General features: G+C 33.2%; 1 protein-coding gene across 1 annotated transcript in view; it reads right to left on the bottom strand.

Annotated features, from left to right (window-relative positions):
• Positions 1 to 22,119, bottom strand: part of TPP2 (tripeptidyl peptidase ii) — a 313,725-nt gene that overhangs the window by 7,941 nt on the left and 283,665 nt on the right. The window contains exons 29-32 of the mRNA XM_089825602.1: positions 10,683 to 10,775; positions 1,208 to 1,303; positions 985 to 1,083; positions 766 to 858 (exon numbers count right to left, since the gene is read on the bottom strand). Coding sequence (XP_089681728.1) covers positions 766 to 858; positions 985 to 1,083; positions 1,208 to 1,303; positions 10,683 to 10,775 — 381 coding nt within the window. The remainder of the gene's footprint in view (positions 1 to 765; positions 859 to 984; positions 1,084 to 1,207; positions 1,304 to 10,682; positions 10,776 to 22,119) is intronic.

The following is a 22,119-nucleotide window of genomic DNA, read 5'->3' as shown; positions in this document are numbered from 1 at the left end:
AATTCCCTTCACCAGCATATCTAAAACCAAAACATAGCAGAGAACTACTTGCCTCATCTCACTCTACTATTGAACAAGAAGAAAATTTCATCCAAATCGACACATAGAGGATGGTATCTAAAAATAAAGCTTGAAATTACATTGATTTGTGAGGTCAAAACCTTATCGTATCAGAAGTGTGTTTTTAATTCCTTATCCTTTTCCAACAACAGAAAATGTTTTGCTGGATTTCACAATTCCTGATGCAGCAATATAGATACATTTGTTGAGGAAAAACAAATCGAAAGAGGAGAAAAGAAACCTCGGCAATTGGGCACCAGTTGCCAAAATTTGTTTTTTATAAGCTCTGGCAACAATGTTGAAATTATGAACTAGATCTAATTAGCACCAATGGTTGTTACTCAAAACTGTCTATATCTACAGTTTAAATGTACACACTGATTAAAATTTGCACCATAGCTATTAAAATTCAAACAACAATCACACCAACATTGAAGTAAAGTTGTCTTTGTGCAATATTAATCTTATCCCAAGGAAAAACCTATAGTTTGTCCATGTTTCTAATCTAATAATGTATCAAAATTTCTCTGTTTGTCTGCCCAAATTATAGCAAAAAATTCTCTGAATATCATTTCTCACTTTAGAAGCTTTTGATTGTTCAAGCAGATATCCACAGCATCTATAGAAAACTTGAAATATCCAAAAAATAAGAAATAAAACAAAATGTAAATAGGACAAATGATAGAGCTAACTAGAAGCAAGTACCTTCAACGAATCAATTTTTTCCAGTGCTAATCCTTTTCTATAATATGCTTCTGCTAACCATTCACGTTGAGCCTCCATCTTCTTCTTTGTTTCCTGAAAAAAGTGTAGTAACCATTTTAAAGATTTCTGAAGCTAAATGCTAAATCATCTTAGCCAAATGCATTATACCAAGACTAAAAGACAAGGAAACAATTCCATGATAAGGTCACAAATACTTACATCAGCATCCATGTCTTCAGATTCACTCTTCATTGAGAAATATTTTGCAAGTGCATCCCTATCAATACTGTCAATTATCTCATTTGCTGTGTCTATTATCTGGCATGAATACCAAACAAAAAAGACTATGAAAATGAAAATAAACATTACATGAACATCAACTTTAGGGTTTATAATTGGCATATGATTACATGTTAAACGATCAAAGCATTTCATCAAATACCTCTTTCTGGTGCTTTTTGTTTTCTTCATTCAAACTCATCGAGACCAGTCCACCAAGAATCGATGACAATAATTCTGTATCTTGGGGATACTGTAACTGCAACAGAACATCAAATACAATCTTAAAATTGATAGAATGCATTTTCCTGTTTGCAAAACAAAAAAAGTTCTTAATAAAGCACGTTTGGGAATGTTCTCAAAAACTAATTCAAAATCATTAATTACTAATGGCATGGTCAAAAAATCCTGAAAGGAAAAATGCCAAGAATATATTGATTGAGTGTAAATGAATGTAGTGCAGAATCTGACTGAATGTAGATTAAACAACCTCAGATACATTAGCCATTATTTTTGACAATTCACTGTTCTTTTCTTACATTGAATAGTAATTGCCAACTGACTAAGAAATTGGCATGCTTATTGGACTGATTTCATAGCAGCATAAATTCTTTATTCTAGTGATTCTGAGATTATATCACTAATATCTTATTGGATTTGGCATCCCTGTTATATTGATGTTTTATTTCTGTTTTCGCAATGATTTTGATGATTGCTTACTGTCTTAATGCACACTTTTGCAGATTTTTACCAGTTGATTAGATATCAGATGTGGCAAGTTTTAGGTGTAACGTGTATTAGATAACAATGTTATTCAAAGGTACATTGATTATGACTGCATTCAAATTATTTATTTTTTCCTCTCTATGGTACAAGTGATGACTTATTTATTTATTTGTGACAGTGATGATTTATTTATTTATTTGTGATACCCATGGGATAAAAATTTAAAAGCATCTATTGATGCCCAGGCTGCACAAGCCATAGCGGGTGATTTGCACCAATCTGACCAGTGTGAAAAGCATCTCGCACTGAAAGAGCATGACAGTGTTTATTCGGTATTATAGTTGTAACTTGTGATCCCTTTCTTATTTGTTGTATTTCGATACAGAGTATACCCACACCTAGGAATAATTAAAAACTGACTATTCCTAGCTCTTGTCATTCATTTGACAAACACAACATTGCAATGTGCCATAGAGGAGTACTGTTATAAAAAGAAATAGAGAAATAGATCACATTCTGCTAAATATCAGGGCAATTACAAATAAATTTGTTCACTTTACATGAAGGTTGACAATGAAATGGGTGAACATGATGCATATAATGACTAGACATGACACAAAAGACTTGTAATACACTAAAGAGGAAATAAAACAAACCCCTTGAGTCACTAATCTGATTTTCAGCTTTATTATCCAATACCCCCTCTTAATACTTATTGCACTAAAAGCAAAACATGCAAACATAATGACTAACATACTAACAATGCTGAGAAGTGTCAAAACCTTCCTTTAAAAGACGAATCAGAGACTAGGTAGAATTCATCAAGATGCCTCATAACTCTCTGTGTAGACCTTGAGCTAAATTTCCGAGTTCTCTGATTACCATCTCCCAAACTCTTGAATCATGGATCTCCCAAGTATTGGAAAAAATCCATGCTGAGCAACAGCCACAGTGCACCATCAAGTTATCCCATTACCCTACTATGGGTATGATTCCCAAGATCCAAATTCCCAAAATATTTAGGCAATCATCCATTTTGAGCATCATCTATGCTAGACTCCTTCCAGTCTTCAATGTTTGGACTTCTTTAAAATGCACAAAAGGAACATTCATCTTCAATAATGGTTGCAGTAGCTCCATTTGGTTTTTCTTTAATCTTCTCTTTATGAACATCATTTGCTTGAGTTGAAAATTTCCAAACTATTTAGCCTATTTTCTTGCAATAGTAGCATTTAGTCCCCTTTTTGACTTCATTGTGTTTCTATGGTTAGTGTATAATGTTGTCCTAGTTTAATAATCATCTTTTGTATCCCTTTAGATTGTTCTCTTTTTCTTAGCTGGCAGAGGTGAAAATCATTTCTTCAAACCTTGAGATGGTAGTGACTACGACTAAAGATAATATTTTTGAATCTCAAAGGAAAAATATTTAACTAGATGGTTTTGGCACCTTCATTATCTACCATAGCATTGAAATATACTAGCTGCCAAAGGAGAGATCTTAAATTGTTTATGTGACTAGAAATGGCAAATTTGTTAGCCATCTATGAAAACAATGTTATTGCTCCAAACAATGTCTTAGCATAAATAATAACTATAAAACCTGTTAGCTAATCATCTTTCTAGTCAGTGACCTATTGACACCTAGCTTAAGTTTACTTGGGCTATTTTATCATTTTGTCTTACTTCATATGACGTGGGTCCTCATCACCTAAGACACCTATTGCATTCATGTTTGACACTTGTCGAGTGAGTTCACAAGTCTTGTACTTTTGGAGGGATAGTTAGAGTTTCACTCCTACCTTCTCACCTCCTCATCTTTGCCCATATATGAAAGGCTGGTCATTTTAATATACGCTCTTCAGCTAAGTTACCAATTTTGGTTCTGATGCTAATGTGGGTGCGGAGTGTTGACGCGTGGATGTGCAGATTTTTTTTTTTGGGATTTTGGATGTGTTTGGGTGCATCCATACATAAATATATATTTTTAAATTTTAAAAAAAAAAATATATATACATACATACATACATACGTACGTACGTACGTATGTATGTATCTATGTATGTAAAGTTGTCAACTATAATTTATGTATGCAAACAAATACAAGAAATAAAAATAAATAAACCATCCATTGAATCATTATCATTATCAAATTGAAATAATAGGAATGTCTAATTGGTAAATTACTCAAGTTCAAGATTCCAATGCAATTCGAATTACAAAATCAAAACATAGTTCATGGTTCAATGTTGATCAATCAAGATTCAAGGCTCAAGATTCACAAATCACATTCAGTCATTTAGAATCATAAGGATTCTCAAAAAAATCAACATTCTCATAATCTCTTCCTCCTGCAACACTTGCAAGTTCATTTGAACCATGCATGGTTCCAATTGTGCTAGATGCACATGCTATGATGTTATCAACATCATTATCCGTCATCACAGTAAGATCCTAAAGTGATGCATCCAAATTTGCACATTCAGGGTCTACATCCCAAAGCTTGGTTGACCCTTGTATCCATCCTCCTTACGTGACAGAAGATGCAAGTTAGAATGTATATAAACCAAGTCCTTAGCTTTCTTTGAGCCCAACTGGTTGCGCTTCACTAAATGGATATAGGAGTATGTATTCCAATTCCGGTCAATAGAAGAACTTGCAACTTGAATAATGTTCGTAAAATTTTAAAATTAAACATACAAATGAAAAGCAAATTAGAGGATGTTAAACACTAAAATGTAGAATACAATTGCTAAATAAATAAATAAATGAAAACTTTCTTGTGAGAGGATCTTGATTGCAAGAGGTTGTACATGCTTGAATGGTTGACCATACATGTACCCACCATGTAATAGCTCCCATGTCATTTTGGTCCTTTATTGCATATGGAGTAAGTTTTGATCTTGAAGCAAATAAGCCAAATTCTTGCCTCACCTTTTTGTGCATTTCATCATCTGGGAAGAGTCTTGCAGATGTAGTGTAGCACTCAATAGCAACTTCTTCATCCACATTTGGTGCAATTCCATTTGGCATAGCAAGTATTTCCTGGCTATAGTACCTTGGAGATAAGGCATATGCAAGGAGTTGCAATGGGGTGGTCATCCTCTCCCAATGATGATGAATGATATCCTCCACCTTTTTGCACAAGGCTTCACAATCTGTGGGGTTAGTCTCATGTGCTTGTATGGAAAGCTTTACCTTTTCTACCATAGTGTCAATGCCATCATACACATCCCCCAAGCAAGGTGTATCTGTATCGGAAAAGCATAGCATAGTCATGATAGGCTCGGTGAAATCCAATACAAATTGCACACAAGCCCACTAATGCTCATCCAAGATCATAGCCTTGACCTTCAAGGCTCTCTCTGAATTTGAAGCCTTCCATATAGCCCATTGGTTACATAAAAACCATTTGGCCCAATACTGATTGCACCTTGAGGAGTCTTTTCAGAACAATAGTATGAGATGCAAGTCTAGTCTCAACAACCTATAAGCAAGTTGACAATATGACATCAAATATAAAATGAATTTATAAACAAGAAATTTGATAATTGAAATGAATATAAAACTTATTGGAAATAAATAAATAAATGAAACTAAGTAATTATAATTTTAAATCTACCTTCAACAACTCCAACTTGGAGAATGATTTGAATATAGATTGTGACGTGGTGGTTTGTCACAAACATTTGTATCTCCTCTCCCTCTTGGTATGTTTGCTTCACCCAATCTATTTGGGTGTCAACTTGTTGCATGACCAAGTTGAGAGAGTGTACGATGCATAAAGTGTCCAAAATATATAGTCGTATCGAGACTCAACCAAAGTTCCTGCACCCCTAGAATTCATGGCATTATCTATGACCATGTGGACCACATTCTCACTACCCATCATCTCTACTGCCTTAATGAGAATTCTATAAATGAATTGTGAATCCTTAACTTGTCCTTCACAATCAATAGCCCTCAAAAACATTGCCCCTTTGGGGGATATTGCAATCACATTTATCAATGGTCGATTTCTTGTGTCTTTCCATCCATCAGACAAAATAGTTATGTCAGAAGTTTTCCAAGATGTTCTAATTGGATAAAGAGCTTTGTCTATAGAAATCTTTTTTTTTTTTGCAAAATAGTACACACCTTTTCAAACCTGGGGCTAAACTAATCAGTTGGTGCTCTAAGGATGGCTGCAACCATTTCCTTCCAATATGGCGATCTTACCAAATTGAAAGGAAGACCATTGGCATAAAGGCAATGTGCAATTGCTTCATTAACAATCTCTCTTGCCTCCATTTTGAATGCTTCATCCAACAGACCTCTTTTGCGGGTAATAACTTCTACTTCATCATCCTCCTCTCCCACTTCCAAGAATGAATGTTTGGAGGATGCAATATGATCAGTGGGCACATTCACTGTGCTCTTTGTAGATGAAGGTTTATACACACTTGTTTTTGATTTGCTCACTAAATGATCACAACCTTTTGCTCTTTTATAAATCCAGCTAACTGTGCATCGCTCAACCTTTTTCCATCTTTACTTCCCTTGCACAATGCTATTCATTTACTAGTAGGGCCCATAAAATGAGCTTTGACCCGAGAATATGAGTTGTTGAATGGTTTAATATGACATACATTGCATCTCCAAATGTATGATCCACCTTTGGAAACCTGTGATGATCTTGTGGTGTGTCTCCATAATGGAGATGCCACATCAATATTGAAGTTATCACTTCGTTCTTGCCCTGCTGCTGAACTTTGACTATTAGTAGTGGCCATATTTGCACACAATAGAAACTATGAATCTAATAAGAAAATGGAAAAAACTAACTTAGAAATGTTTTAAAAAACTATGAACATGAAACATACAAGTGCAAATATACAATACAAAAATACTAAGAAAAGATGGCTAAATTTATTCCTTCATTTCTTTAAAAAAAAACATTTTTTTTTGAAAAAATTCTTCTAGAACTTGAAAAATTCATGAAAATCTAGAAAAAATCACTACAAAAGCTCATGAAATGGATCAAATGCTTACCTTAGATGCTTAATCATCCTTTGTGGAAGCTCAACAGGCACCCTACGGATGATCCTCTTCAAAACTAATGACCTTGCTTTCAAAATGCCACAATGGAGACTAGATAAGAAGAGAGCCTAGCTACAAATAAAATGGGAAGAATGGGCAATGAATGGCCTCTTTTAGGTCTGTTTTAGGGTTGAGGCAAATAGGAGAAAATTTTTAATAAAAAAACATATAAAGCACATGTTTTATCAAGTCACTTAAGTGACTGGCCGCTCAAAGCATCCAGATGCTCGTGGGATGCGCTCGGATGCTCTTGGATGCTCTCCCAAGCACCCTATGCGCATCCGCAAGAGAAGGGAGTGCTTCCTGACAGCACCCCCTGCATCCTCCTACATCTGTGCACCAGAATGGACCAACATCTGCATCCCTCTCCATCCTAGATGCATCGGTAATTTAGCTCTTCAGAGCATAAGATAGATTATCCTATTGTATTTATCATTTCAATAGCAGAAAATTGCTTCTGTGGTTTCAAATTCCCAACTTACTCCTATAGCATGTTCAAATTATTAGATTTCCTTAGATGATTTTTCTAGACCTATTTTATGTAACTAAAATTAGAAGAGAGGGAGATCAATAATGGCTTTGGTGTTATAATCACTACGTTGCCATTATAGTATTTGTTAGAATATTTAGGTAGTTTCTCATTTCCATTTACTATTTCCCACAGGTTCTATAAATCATGGCATCTAGATTTCTCCAAGTATGGAAGTTATGACTAGAATATTAAATAATTATCTAATGAAATTTTCATTTCCAAAACTATAGAAATTCAAAATGCAGTCCTGAAATATTTGAAACCCTAAGTTAATAAATCCTTGAATTTCTCTTAGAAAATCAATCTAATCAATTTACCTTCACATTACAAATCCAAAGGTGAATGAACATTGCATGAAGGAAGACTTGCTTGTGTACTTGATATAATTTGGGTTTAGTATTGGCGTCCCTTCACCTCAATTGAGTTGTGCTAATCTTACTCGGTTTGTATTGAGAATTATAGTTGGAAGCCCCTCTTTCTCTTGTATTGAATGTCTTTGGGTGAAGATGTTTAACTAGTGAACTCATCTCATCTAGTTTACATTAACAAATTCATTGCTTCCATCCCCACCCTAAACAGTGTCCAAAAATAGTATGAAAAGCGCATTCCTCATTTAACATCATTGAAGAGTTTAAACAATATTTTCAGATCTATATGAGTTATAGCAGCCATTCAACATCACATTTCCAACCACACCAGCCATTATTGCAGCCATCTCACTGTTGCAACAAGTCATGCACCTCTTGGTTGTTGTTTATTGGTCATTTCAGATTCAGATCTTCATTTATTGTTATTTACAAAGGTTTGATCAGCATTTATAGGTGATTTGTAATTTCATCTAACATTTAAGTTCTGAGAAAATCATGTAGGATCAGCATTGTGCTTATTGATGGCATATAAATGTCAGATATAGACTTAAGTTGTCATCTGAGTAGATCATTTTCAGCAATTGCATATCAATAAAATCAGTCTTTGGATTGTTTCTATGTTTACAATTAAATCAGATCTGTAAGATGGATGTGATATTGGGTCTCTATCAGCAAGCATAATTGATTTTATTTGGGTCAGACTTATTGTATGATGTATTTAAGGAGCTATTCTAGTATTTTCATTTAATTGTGTACCAAATCACCATGATGTCCCTCTTTGTTTTCGTTATAAGAATTACGATCCAAAAAAGCACAAAAAAATTGATGTTAAGCACTTGATAGGTGACATTAAATCCTTGACATTAGTCGGTTATCGCTATGGTCAAAATTGTGAGGATGCAACATAGTTGGAACAGCTTGTCCCTTGCCTACTCACGTAAGTTGCTAGTTCGTCTATTGCAGTGAGGAAATGGTCCAACTACGACTTCATCTGCTTGGTCCACAAGAATAGGACTACCTCTAAACCAACGGAGGAGGTAGTTGTAGTTCATAGTTCCTTGAGACTTCAGGATTGAAAGACCCCTAAACATCAACAAATTCTAGCCAATTGATGTGATGTTGATCTTCTTGACAACGCTAGACAGGTCAACATAGAGGAGATGTCGTCAAGATTAGATGGCATTCCATAGGATGAACCACAACTTCATGAACAGATTTACTGAGCATTAGAGGTTCCTTTTATGACTGATAGCCTAGATGAGGTGTAATGTCCCCTTTTTGGAAAATTAGAGATATTGAAGACTTATTTTATATAATGTTAAAATTCACTATGAGACGAAGACTCAAATTATTAAAAGGTCAATTTAATGTTATAAAGAGGGCAAAGGGTCAACGAGGAACAAGACGAAATGCCTTAAGGAAGTTGAAGAACCACAAGGGAATAAGACGAAAGCCAGAGGGGAGCCGAAGAGTCTTATTTTGTGTTTTAAAAAGGGGAAAGAGGCTCATTGCTGGGTATGCTTGATTTATTATTCAGTTTAGTTTTCTCTCTTGTGAGAGTCTCAAAAAGCTTAAGCTTTCAGCTAGTTGGAGGACGTAGCCCCTTGTGCTGGAAGATAGTGGACACAAACCCATTGTCAGGGGAGACGTCAGTTCAGGTGTTTCATGTGCGCTTACAGTTTTTTATTCTAGTATTCCAATTTGACTGTTAATCTGTATTAAGGATTGGACTCGTAGTGCTGGTTATTGTATTGCTGTTGTATAATGCAATAACGTATTGTAAGGAGTTATAAGAGTTTGCTGGTTTTATCTTACTAGTTTATAACACATGGTTATGTGCTCAACATCTTGGATGTTATTGTGAAATAATGGGTTATATTCCTGCGGAGAATCTTCTGGCTTTATTATAGCATTGTATTCCATTTGCCTATATCTGAGTTTGAATGTTATATCCAAGAAGTCGACTAAATCTCTATAGGGTTTCTACTGGTTTTTGATTGTGCTGGAAACTATCTGCAATATTTTATTTTTGATTATATTGTTAAAAGAGAAATCAGTAGATACCGGTTTGGGATATTTCATAAGTACTAATATCACTTGTGCTTTGCTATTTTCTTATTGACTTGTTGGGATTTTTTAGCCTTCAAGCATTCTGACATAATGAAAACCTAAACAATGAAAATGAAACCAGAAATTTCTATTGTTTATTGCTGCTATACTGAATCAATGAACATGTTAAATCCACTATCAAACTTGATACATTATATGAATGTCTAAAAACTAATCTTTTGATCTCCTGTAAAACTAAAATTATTGAAATTTTGGCTAGTAAATGTCAAAAACTGTGAACAAAAGGGAGATTAAAGAAAAGAGATCAACAAGATTGGTAAACATGCATGGAGAAAAAATCAAATTGAAATTGTAAACTTTAATTTTTACACAAAAACAGACTGCGATTGATGGAAAGAAAAACAAAAATATCAAACACAAAAATTTGAATTTCTTTCAGAAGAATACAAACAAAAACTATTATCGACAAATCAGTTGTTAGATATGAAAGCTTAATGGTAAAGACAATGTAAAATTTAAGAGCCTGAAGAATTTGAAACACTAATACCACTTTAGGCAGACATCCCAGGCTAAACACAAATAAAAAATTCTATTAGAATGTATATACTAGGAGAAATAAAGGATCTTCAATTAGAATGAATAGACTCTATGATACTTCTTTGGCTCAACATGTAATTTTGTGATGGTCTAGAGGGTAAAGTGATTCAATCTATCAGTTTCACAATTTTTGTGTGTGTGTCTGTGTATGTGTTCGCATTTCAGATACCACTATATCCTGGCTTTCTCATTGGAATGGAATTAATTGAGTCTAACTACCAACATGATTTCAGAAAACATGCAACAGAACTCTATCCAATATAATGTACCTTGAGAGTCATTGCTAATTTTCTCCATTCATCATATTCTTCCACTGTATCTTTTGGAAGGCTTGAAAGAATTTTGAGCTTAGAATCTCGCACCTGCATTGACATTCAACTTGAAAGCTTGTAAAAAAATGCATGTAATAGATTTCAAATTTTCTAATCATCCAGAAAGAAGATGTTGGTGTTCCACAGATCATAAAATGATTCAGTAATAAGTTAATAACAACCATATGTTGAAGCATAGTACAAGATGATGTGGGAAAAGTTAAAAAATAAATATTGTTTAACATTCTCATTGGTGTCATTGTTAGGAAATGGTTGCCTAATTTTGCTGGAATCAGGTCAAATACTTTTTAGAAATGCATTAACTGTTTAGAAGTGAACAAAGAAAACAAAAATGTAGTACAAAAAATACAAACGCATATTATTAGAAAGATTATTAAAAATTAATAAGCAATTTGACTTCACTGAAGTTCTGTTGATCCTTTTTGTTTCAACATCATCTAGACAATTGAACAAACGGCAGGTTTTGATTATTACAATTCATGAAATTTTTATTTATAGTCTAAAATGTTGGAAATAAGTTTGATCATCAGTTTTCTATGCCTCTTAGTTTTTGGAATCTGTGTTTATTTAATTACTGAATGTAATTGATAATTGTTCAAATATAGTGACATAGTCTTGTATCAACAGCTGAATCTCTACAAAGGCTTAGTAGTTTTTGAGATTGCTTACTAAATGCTGATGCCGATAGAGACTTGATTTATTTTTTGTTACATTTCTTACATATGGAAAGTTGTGGCCTTCATTACACGTATACTCTGACTTGGTTCTGATGTAATGGATTGTCAATTCAAAAACAATAGAGAAACTCTTGATTTAATTAATTTCATGCCAAATATGGTGCATAGAGATTGGAAAGAAGACTAATTTTTAAGTTTCATACTACGAGGTTTCTATTTAAATAACAGAAGGCTTGCCCTAAAAGTATCAATATTACCTTGAAGGAGCATTATTAAGGGGTAGCGCCGTGTATTTTAAGGGCATAGTTTAAGAAATACCATTATTAGTGTTTAAAATCTTAAGTAATATAAATCTACAGACAGTAAAAATTAAACAAACAGTTTAAATGCCCTGACCTGTATCATAGGTTGGAAATACTTGCCTCCCTAAGCTTTAGTTTTTCTACTCCTAATTGGAAAAATCGGCCAAATTAAGGATAGCTATATCTAAAAGCATTTTGTAACTGACTTTTAAAAAACTTAACAAAAACTAAGGAAACAGAAATACAAATTCTAAGGATTGACATTAGTTGGAATTAATATTGAGTTTTTGGTAGGTAGCCGTAATACTACTCTGGCCAAGCCTACAAATCCAAGTGCCTTCTATTCATACGAAGACCATCGCATTTTGTTAAGGATTTTATTAACAAATATATTCACTTATCAAGAGGATGATCCTTCCTCAATGATCAACTCTTGAATTTTTTTCGAAGAGGCACTTGCATATGTCTTTTGCTGACTAAGTGCAAGACCTAATTCACAGAGTGAATCCTAAAGTTCTAGAGCAAGCCTTGAAACAAAATAAGATTTGACATGCTTGCTTAAAAGGTGAGATGTGAAAATTAAATGTAAATTTTCTATTAAGTAGAGAGATTATTGAGCAAGATGCAAACCATATGACATAAGTGACATAAAAAATAAAGTTTAAAAATAAATAAATAGGGTCAAACATGTAAAAAATTAAATAGGTTTAATCGGTGAGTTCATTTTCATGTGCCTATATGGGTACATTGTATGACCATGAAGGGCATTAATTCCATCTTGTGTTACTGATTCAAGCCTTGTGGCTTATTAATTTAGGTCCAATCCAGCCCGAAATGGGTCCAAATATACTTTGCACTAGGGGATGTCCCAGGGCGCATCCCATTCTTCAGGTTTTGCAAGGACAAACATAGGAAAACCCACCAATTTGTTTAGTTTTTTCATTACTGATGACATGCCCAAATACACTCCCCAAATCCTAAAACATTGATTCCAAGACGTCTTGAAGACAAAAATGTCATTTACTTTATTGTGAATACAAAAAATAGATATCATTCATCCACATTGAACTTTATTTCTTGCTTGTCATTACATGAATAGATTTAAAGTTTGATTGGTGAACGTTCCAAAGAGCCATTGAGATCATATAGAAACAATCCTACAAAAGAGGTGGAATTCTTTTATTCATTTGTTACGAATGACATGTTTTCTTTTACAGATTTATAACACAAGCTTAATTCATGAAATAAGTTGTTTATATTTATTTATTTTGGTTTTCAATTGTTTTGCTTCAAAATAGATCATTATCCACTATAAAAATATTATGATATAGTACAATAGCATTCAAGTGATAGAATTCGGTTTGGATTTTTTATGGTAGGGATGTTAGGTGTTCAAGATCGTTTAGTCAAGTGAAAGCTATTTGTGGCACATCCCTAGACTAAGCATCAAAAGTTGTCTAGGAAAAAATGGTGTACCATTCCAAAAGCACAAATCCGAGTATATACTAATGAGTACGAAAAAGTAAATCAAGTAGTATACTGCAAATCCAATCATGATTTCACATAGAAAGAATCTCAAGAAACAAAGGGCCCTTCATTGCCTTCGAATCATTACCATCAAGGGAGCCACTCATTTTCTGTCATTGGTAAAGAAAATTCTATGGTTTATCCCCCTAGGAGATCACAAGAATTGTTGGAAATGGCATATTAAAACATCTTGAAGAATTGGGAAAAAATCAACCATTGATAAATTTTATTGCAATCTCCCTCAATGGCACAACATTGTTTAGAGCAATCAATTTCGAAGGGGAGGTAAAATATGGTGCATTTATTGCTCAAGTTCTCAAGATGTCCATCAAGGAAGTGGTGCCTACATTATTCCAATCATTGTACTGCAGCTAGTTTATGAGTTGAGGAGCATTATTCACATATGTATTATAGACACCTTGTGTTATCCACTCCCTCACCCTTATGGTACAAAAAATTGGCACCAATATATATTGGATCAAATAACTATATGTTGTGTTGTCCTACATTTTGTCACCGTAAAATGCAGCTAATTGTACAAAAAATTTCCAATTGGGTTTCACATTTCTCTGAGATAATTCACTATTTGATTGGCCAAGATTGATCAAATGATCGTTCCAAATTCTATAAAAAAACCCTTCTATGACAGACTCTCATCAAATCGTTTCCATTTTTTAAGTTTGTTAGTGTATAGTTGATTTTTGAGGCTTTCAAAGTCCCTTTTGCGATTTTGAGTGTTTGTTACATTGTTTTAGTCTTTTTGTTTCCTTCAATCTCTTGCTTTCAGCTTTCCCTTCGATACTATATCACTTGGGGCTTAATTAGAGTTATCAGCCAAAAGATATCAAGGTTTAAGTGCCTAAAATGTGGGTTCTCCAAGTCCAATTGCATATTTAAAATATTGGCCTTATATTCTAATGTTGAGTTGCACGTTTTTAAAAAAATAATATAAATGACTTCATGTTTGGCTTTTAAGTTACTTTATCACTTAAGTGATTAATGTCATTATAGCAGTGCACTTCATGTTTTAATTTAATGTTGAGTTGCTTTTTAATTCATCGCTAAAATCATTTTATGTTATAATTTGATGTTGAGATGTACTATAATATTTGATTTTAAAACATTTAAGTGAAAAGTCACTTTCTAAAAATATTTACATGTAATATATAAGATATCTAGTGTAAATAATAAATATGTATTTGACCCCTTTAAGTGATAATTTCAAATAGACATGTGCTAATTAGAAAACTAAAGTGATGCAACTCCATTTACATGTTCATTTTGAAGAGAAATACATGTAAATGCATCTAGAGAACCTGATTTTGGCTTTGACATCAAAATACATGTAACTGCATCTAGAAAACCTGATTTTGGCTTTGACATCCAAATGCATTGCATATTTAAAACATGCAATCACTACTAGAGACCTTGATTTTCCAAAGAGGTGGACTTTTGGTCAAAACACATGAAGATGCATGGCATGTAAATGCAAGGTATGAAAATGTGACATGCAATGGGCTCTTCAAAACCTGATTTCGGTATATGGATGAGTTTTATGACATTGCATTGCACATTTTAAACTTGTGCTTGAGGTTTCTAAACCCAATTTTGGCTTCTAAGTCAAAAGCATGCATTTGCATTGATCATTTTCAAAATGCGTTTGGGCTGGTAGAACCCAATTTTTCCCCTATGAGCAAACACAAGACATGTAATAGGGCCCAGAGAACCAAATTTTGCTCATTGCAGAAAAATGCCTAGAATTTTGCATTTTTATTGACCATTTTAAACATGCAATCCAACACTCTCAACATATTTTTGGCTTATGAGGCAAAAACATGGCATGTAAAAGCCTCTCACAAACCTGATTTACCTTGAAGGAATTTGTTTGCATCAAAAGTGTCACATGCATTTGGTCTTGGAGAATCCGAGTCTGGATGCAACGAGTTTTATTAATTTGTCTTGCCCATTTTACACATACGTTTGGGGTGTTTAAACCCGACTTTGGGCATTCCAAAGTAAAACAAAGATGTAAAGAGCTCTTGTAAACCCGATTTTGCTCTCCTAGAGAAAAAATGACCATCTTAAAGGGCATTTACACGACATTTTTACCCAACAGCTTGGAAGGAAAGAAACTCTCTAAGCATTTGCATTAAATACATGTACAATAATTCAAGTTGGAGGCCACAATTTATCAAAAGGAGACTTTTTCACAGATTGAAAACCTTCAACAAGTGCGATCTGCACAACGGATTGCATTTGCGAGTTTATTGGCAACATCTTCAACATGTATTTGCATATCCAAACCCGATTTGAAACCAAGGTTTGAATCTTTCAAAAGCTTTTGGTCATTGAATGCAAACACACTTGGAAAACCCAATTTTGGAGAGAACAAGTCTAATATAACTTCTTCCAAAGTTTGCTCATTGATCTCCAACTAAGTGTGAGGTTTCTTGCATTTCTTGCATTTCTTGCTTGTTTCGCTAAATTATTGCATTCTTTGGCTCTTTGATATCTATTTGTTCAAATGCAGCCCTAGTTTTTTGCATCAAGTTATTAAATAGAAGTTTGTAACCTTCATTTTGTTGCAAATGCAAAAGCTCTAGAACTTCAAAAAAGAAATTACGTGCAAAATGAAGTTTTAGAGTTTATCAAAGTTTGAGTTGAAGCAAGAGGTATGTTTTTCTTTTGTTTTCCAGTTTTGTTTATATTTTGTTGATAGTTTTGATTTGTTATTAAAGAAAAGTTGGAGATTTTCTCCCACGAATGCAAGTGCATTGCCATACTTTGATCTTCCATGTTCAATCTATTTTCCAAATACATCCAACTCCATATTCCTACATATGAAATGACATTCTACAAACAAACCTGATGACATATTTACATCAGGTAAAACTGATGAATTTTTGCCACATTAAATTGCCTCTTATAAACCCAATTTTGGTGAAAGTTCACACTTTTAAATACCAAAATTCTCATGTTGCACGCATAAGTCCCATTTAGCCTACATATAATCCACCATCCACACCCTAATTTTGGTAAGTTTTGCCCAAAAAATACAAGTTGTTCCATTCATTTCTAGCCTTCAAAAGCATTCAATAAGTATCTAATTCATTCTTTGAATACTTATCCCTCCATGGATCTGCCACTATTGTTCGAATCTTGAAACTTTCACAGACCCAATCTTGTCGGATGATGTTCTCATTATTTGGAATCTTCATGTTGCAATGAATTCGTCAAGTCAAGATATGCAATAATTTCTTCTAAGAATTGAGACATCCTTTCAAGAAGAAATGCTTCAAATGAAAAGAAGCAATATTCATTTCTCCACTTTCCCAATGGTGGCCCCAGAACCTGAGTTCGTGTGGGAATGTGCCAGATAACTTTAAAAACACACACACACACACACACACACACAGAGAGAGAGAGAGAGAGAGATCAAACATGTTGATGGAAAAGTTGTTTCGGGTTCACATCCGAACATCATTCAAAAGATTTTCAAAGAGTTGAAAACTCTGGAATGGGTGAGTCTAACAACGAAGAATGCACAACAACTATCCAATGAGGGAAAGCTTCATTACATCAAGTTTTCAAATTGAAATAACATCTAATAATTCATCAAAGAGAATGTAGTGATGCAGAATATTGGAATACAGGAACTCCCAATTTAGAGACCATCCATGATTGCATCATCAAGTACAAACCTTTTTGATAATTTACAGGATTCATTCAGCAGTTTCAAATTTTTCTTCGAGAGCATTTCCAGTTTTGTAGTTGCAAAAGATAGATTACGTGTAGTCCAATTGCATGTAATTCGATTGGAGGAACCTTTTGTCCATGTAATCCGATTGGAGGAACCTTTTGTCCATGTAATCCAATTACACAAACTTTCAGTGCATGTAATCCAATAAATCTTCTTTCTTAGTTTGATTGAGTCAAGGTGGTTGAGTTTCTCCCACCTTTTTCTCCATTTTCTCTCTTTTTTCCTATATAAAGGAGTGCCCGTCATTGTAAAAATCATCTTTTATTATATACAAGAGAACTTTGCCAAACTTGCGCAAGCATAACTGTGATTGTGTAGTGCAAATTTGGAAGAAAAGTGAATAGAAAGAAGCAATTGAATTCAAAGCTTCGATTGGAAGCAATCGTAGTAGAACAAATTGGAAGTTGTGACTGTGATTTCTTTCTATTATCTTTTGTTCATGTTATAATTGTATGTTTAATTGAGCATAGTGAATAAAGGAACAGTTGGAGCTACAGCTTTGACTGGGAGCAATTGTGGTAATATAAAAACTAAAAGTTACAATTGCAGCTTATATTACTCTCTCAAATTTACGCAAATAAATAGAAATTTTCTACTCAAATTTTGTATGTGCCAATGGTAGGTATTTTTTTGATAGAATAGACAAAACTAGACATAGATCTAAGTCAATATACTCTCAATCAACCTTTGAGTTGGTGTTTGGTATCAGTAATATTGTTTCCAACTTTTGGATAGAAGTGTAGTGTTAGAGATCCAATTTTCCCATTACCCGCTCCGTGAGTAAGTGGATTATTTCCTTAAAAAAGAGGAAAGAATATTAGTAACACCCTATGACACATCTCTTAACTTTGTGCTTACCTTGAGTTGATCCAAGGAACAGTGAAAAGGGAGAACCTTCCCTTAAAGGTAGGAGAAACTCAGTCTCACACAGTGTGGCTAGTCTACCTATTTTGCGACTAAATTTGTATAAACTATCAGTTGCAAAATATCCACCCAACATGTTGACGTCAAAGAGATTCAAATTTCATCACCAGCCACCATATGTTACATAAAATATTACAAATATTTTTTATATTAGAGCTGTTGAAGGTAAGTGAAACAATAAGATTTGTTTTCATAATAATTTTTTCTTTAGTGAACAAAATTAGTAAATTCTACTTTGTTGTCCTGCATTTTGTCACCACAAAATGTAGGTAACAATATGAAACTTTTTCAACTTAATTTTGCATTTCTCTGAATTTATTTCGTTATTTGATTGGTTAGTATTGATCAACCAATCAATTCCAATAGATATAATGAATCCTTTTACTGAAAGCTTTCATCAAGTCTTTTTAGTTTTTCTATTTCTTGAGCCTATGCTTGATTTTTTAAGCCTTCAACATCATTTTTCTCGCTTTTGAGTGTGTTTATTGGTTTTTGGTCTTTTGGTTTTACTCAAGTTATTGCTTTTGGTTTTCCCTTTGATTTGATCTATCTTAGGACTTAATCGGAGTTGGCAATCAAAAGATATGATCATTTTAGTGCCCAAAAAGTGGACCTTTTAGGTGCAACTACACGAATTAAAAATAAAAAGCTATATGTTTAAGTTGACATTCACTTTTCGAAAAATATAACATATATTCATTTTATGTTATGTTTTAAAGTTACTTTATCATTTCAATTTTTCACTTAAAGTAACTATAGTGCACTTTATGTTGTATTTTGAAGTGGAGTTGTTTTTTAAATTCACTTAAATGACTATGTTACCTAATAATTCAATTAAATTTTTGAGTGTTAAATCAAAACATCTTAATAAATATTACTTTTAAGATAATATTTGCACATACTATATTAACTATATAGTGTAAATATTATTTATGACCCATTTGAGTAATATTTCTTCAAAAATTAAATTGACATGTACTTAATTCATTAGTTAAGTTGTGTGTAACATGTCTACAAGCACATTTTCATCAAAATATGCAATTGCACCCAAAAGGTGAGATTTTGAATGAAAATGTCACTTGAAAACACATAAAACATGTCATGACATGTGTTTTAAAATATGCAATGATCCCCAAAAAATGAGACATGCATATTTTATGTGTTTTCGAAACATGCAGTGACCTCCAAAAGGTGTGAATTTTCACTTAGTGTCATGCCCACATTTCTAGTAATAATAAAATATTATTAAATAAGTAATAAGAGTAAATTTAAATAAAATTAAATAGAATTTAAATTAAATTAGACAGATTTCAAGCCATATAAAATTAACTATATTATTAATATAATAATATAGTAATTATAATTAAATAAATAAATCAATAAATCAATAGATTAACTAAATAAATAATAATAAACATTAAAATAGAAATAAATCTATTATGAATATGACATAGTTAGTAATTATAAGATAATAACAACAATATTTAAAAGATCAATAGCAAAGTGAAAGGTATATTTCAAATAACAAATGATTTTTCTTCTATTAAAGGCAACACAACGAAAAGCACTAAATACAAAATGATGTGATTAAGGATATAAGTGACGCAACTCTTGTAATGCTTCGAATGGAGAAGCCATTTTAAAAATAGGCATTGAATAAGGATTTAAAATATAAAGTAGAAGAAGCATTCTTCTATGGAAAAAAAAAATGAAAAGAGGAAAAAATTGTCCAAGTGGAAGATACAAGGATCACCATGGACAGAATCGTAGCAGAGATACGTCTATCACCTGGCAGAAGATTAAATCCTACACAGTCAAATAATCACCAATGAGATTGAACAGTTATAATACAAATACTCTTAACGATAAACACTTTGGCTCTATACCATATGCAAGAGAGCTTTGGAATAGTCAAGCGGTGAGCATCAGGGATAGACACGCCTGCCAGAGGGAAAGAAATAGAAGAGACCATAGTTCGAATTTATAATCACTAATGCTCTATATTGAAGCATTAACCAAACTGACAAAGTCAACCGCATAAGGGATAAAGCGAAGTGATAGAAACAGAAGACAATACTCAATCAAACAAAATCAGCCGTGATATTAAAGAAATCAACAGAGAGGGCATCTCATTAAGGATTTGGATCCCATGGTCAATTCAAAAAATATATAAGAACTTCCATATATAAGCTTGTTTCTATTATAAAACTTTGAATCTGTTATACCAAATATATCATTGAACGTAAGCCATAGAAGCATCCTCGATACCAAGAATATTACAATTTGAAGTTGTTGATTGTTTTCATATCATATTACTATACTCTCTATCCAATCCATATCATCTCAAAGGCCAATTGATTAGTCATCAGTTAAACTTAAACAACTATACTATAACGAATTGATATACTTTGATAGATACCCTAATTTATATGAAAATATTATTCCTCTCGAACTTAAGGATTGATGTAGAAGAGAGCCAGATACACTGTAAATCATAATAAAAAATTACAAGATCCTAAGTAATCTTTCAAGAAATAGTTCAACAGTGTCAAAAGCATTAAAATTTAATAGTTATTCTATATAGTCCTAACTAGGGACATTACAGTGGTATCAGAGAATAATCTTGCCATCCTGTGAGTGAAGGCTTATGGAAACTTACAAGAGAAGGACAAATAAAACTGCAATGAACGAATTAGCAAATGAAGTGAGAACATATATGGAGCAAACCCACCAAACCAATCAAACTATATTGAATCAAATGGAGAAATCAAATTAGGCCCTCCTGCAAGCATTACAGAACATGAGAAACTCGATCAATAATTTGAGAAGTCAACCTAACATATGGAGAGAAACTAATTCAGTCCATTCTGAAAATAATAATGTAACTTCAAGTTCCAGCCTACCCCAACCCACATTCCTATCTAGAAGAGTAAATCTAAGAGAGGAAGAAGGGGTCGAGCAACCCCTAACTAGTATGGAAGATATTGCAAAGTCCTATGCTGCTCTAGAACCTAACATTAGAGAAGTTGTATCATTCAGAGATTTTGTGATGACAAACGAAGAGAGACATCCAGAAGGACTGTAAATGTAGAACTCAAACATAAAACCAATAAAATTAAGCTTCCACATTTTGATGGTTCAGAAAAGATTACACCGTGCCAATGGTTAGAAAAATTTAACACATTTTTTCTTCTAAATCCCATGATGGCAGAAGATGCATTACAATTCGCTACAGTGTATCTAGAGGGAGCAACACATGATTGGTGAACCCATAGGCATATCTCATTGGGACATAAAGATGTAAAATCCTATGAAGAATTCTCCCAAAGGCTCATGAACAGATTTTATGATAAGGACATCGAATGGCATTTCCAAGAACTAACTCAACTCTGACAAACTGGAATAGTGGAAGACTATGCTCACAAATTCCAAGAGTTGTCAGTTATGGTTCCAAACCTTTCTCAAAAGAGATTCACTCATATATTTATAGAAGGATTAAGAGACTCCACCGGGCACTTTGTTAAACCGCATGAACCAAAAAACTTGGAAGAAGCCATCAAAAAAGCAAAATTGGTATAATCAAATCCTCCAAAGGGAAGATCTAATAATTTCTTGGCAAAGACAAACCATAGAGACAATAACTCAAGAAAAGATCATAAAGAAAAATAATGTTATTTTTGCAAAGGGCAATGGAGTGTCATGCATCAATGCCAAGGAAAGGATGCTCTCAAGCAAAAAGAGGACGTAATGAAGAAAGTCTTATGCTTTAGGTGTAAAGAACCATGGGCATCAGGTCACAAGTGTAGCAAAAGGAATCAAATTAATAGAATAGAAGCAGCACCCGAGAGAGAAACAAAAGAGTCACATAAGAAAGCAAGACATGATCCAAGAGATCTGAATAGTATCCAAGCACAAAATGAAGGAGAGTAAGTGATGGTATTTTGAAGAAATTCCACTTGATGTATAAATTTGAAAGGAATTAGTAATCAATGTTAGAGAAGAAGGGAAAATAAAATGGGATAAAAAATTATTCACTTCGAGTTAGTATTCGTATCTATTTCTTTTGGACTGACAAGTTAAAACAAGTAATTGATTATGAGAATTTGTAATAAGCATATGAATACAAATATTCAATTGTATTTATACTCTAACTCCTCAAATGAAACTATAGAAAGATCATGCAC

Source organism: Cupressus sempervirens, chromosome 4 (assembly GCF_028749045.1).
Source record: "Cupressus sempervirens isolate cs-2001-9-10 chromosome 4, ASM2874904v1, whole genome shotgun sequence".
NCBI lineage: Eukaryota > Viridiplantae > Streptophyta > Pinopsida > Cupressales > Cupressaceae > Cupressus > Cupressus sempervirens.
This window is presented reverse-complemented; position numbering and strand designations above follow the sequence as displayed.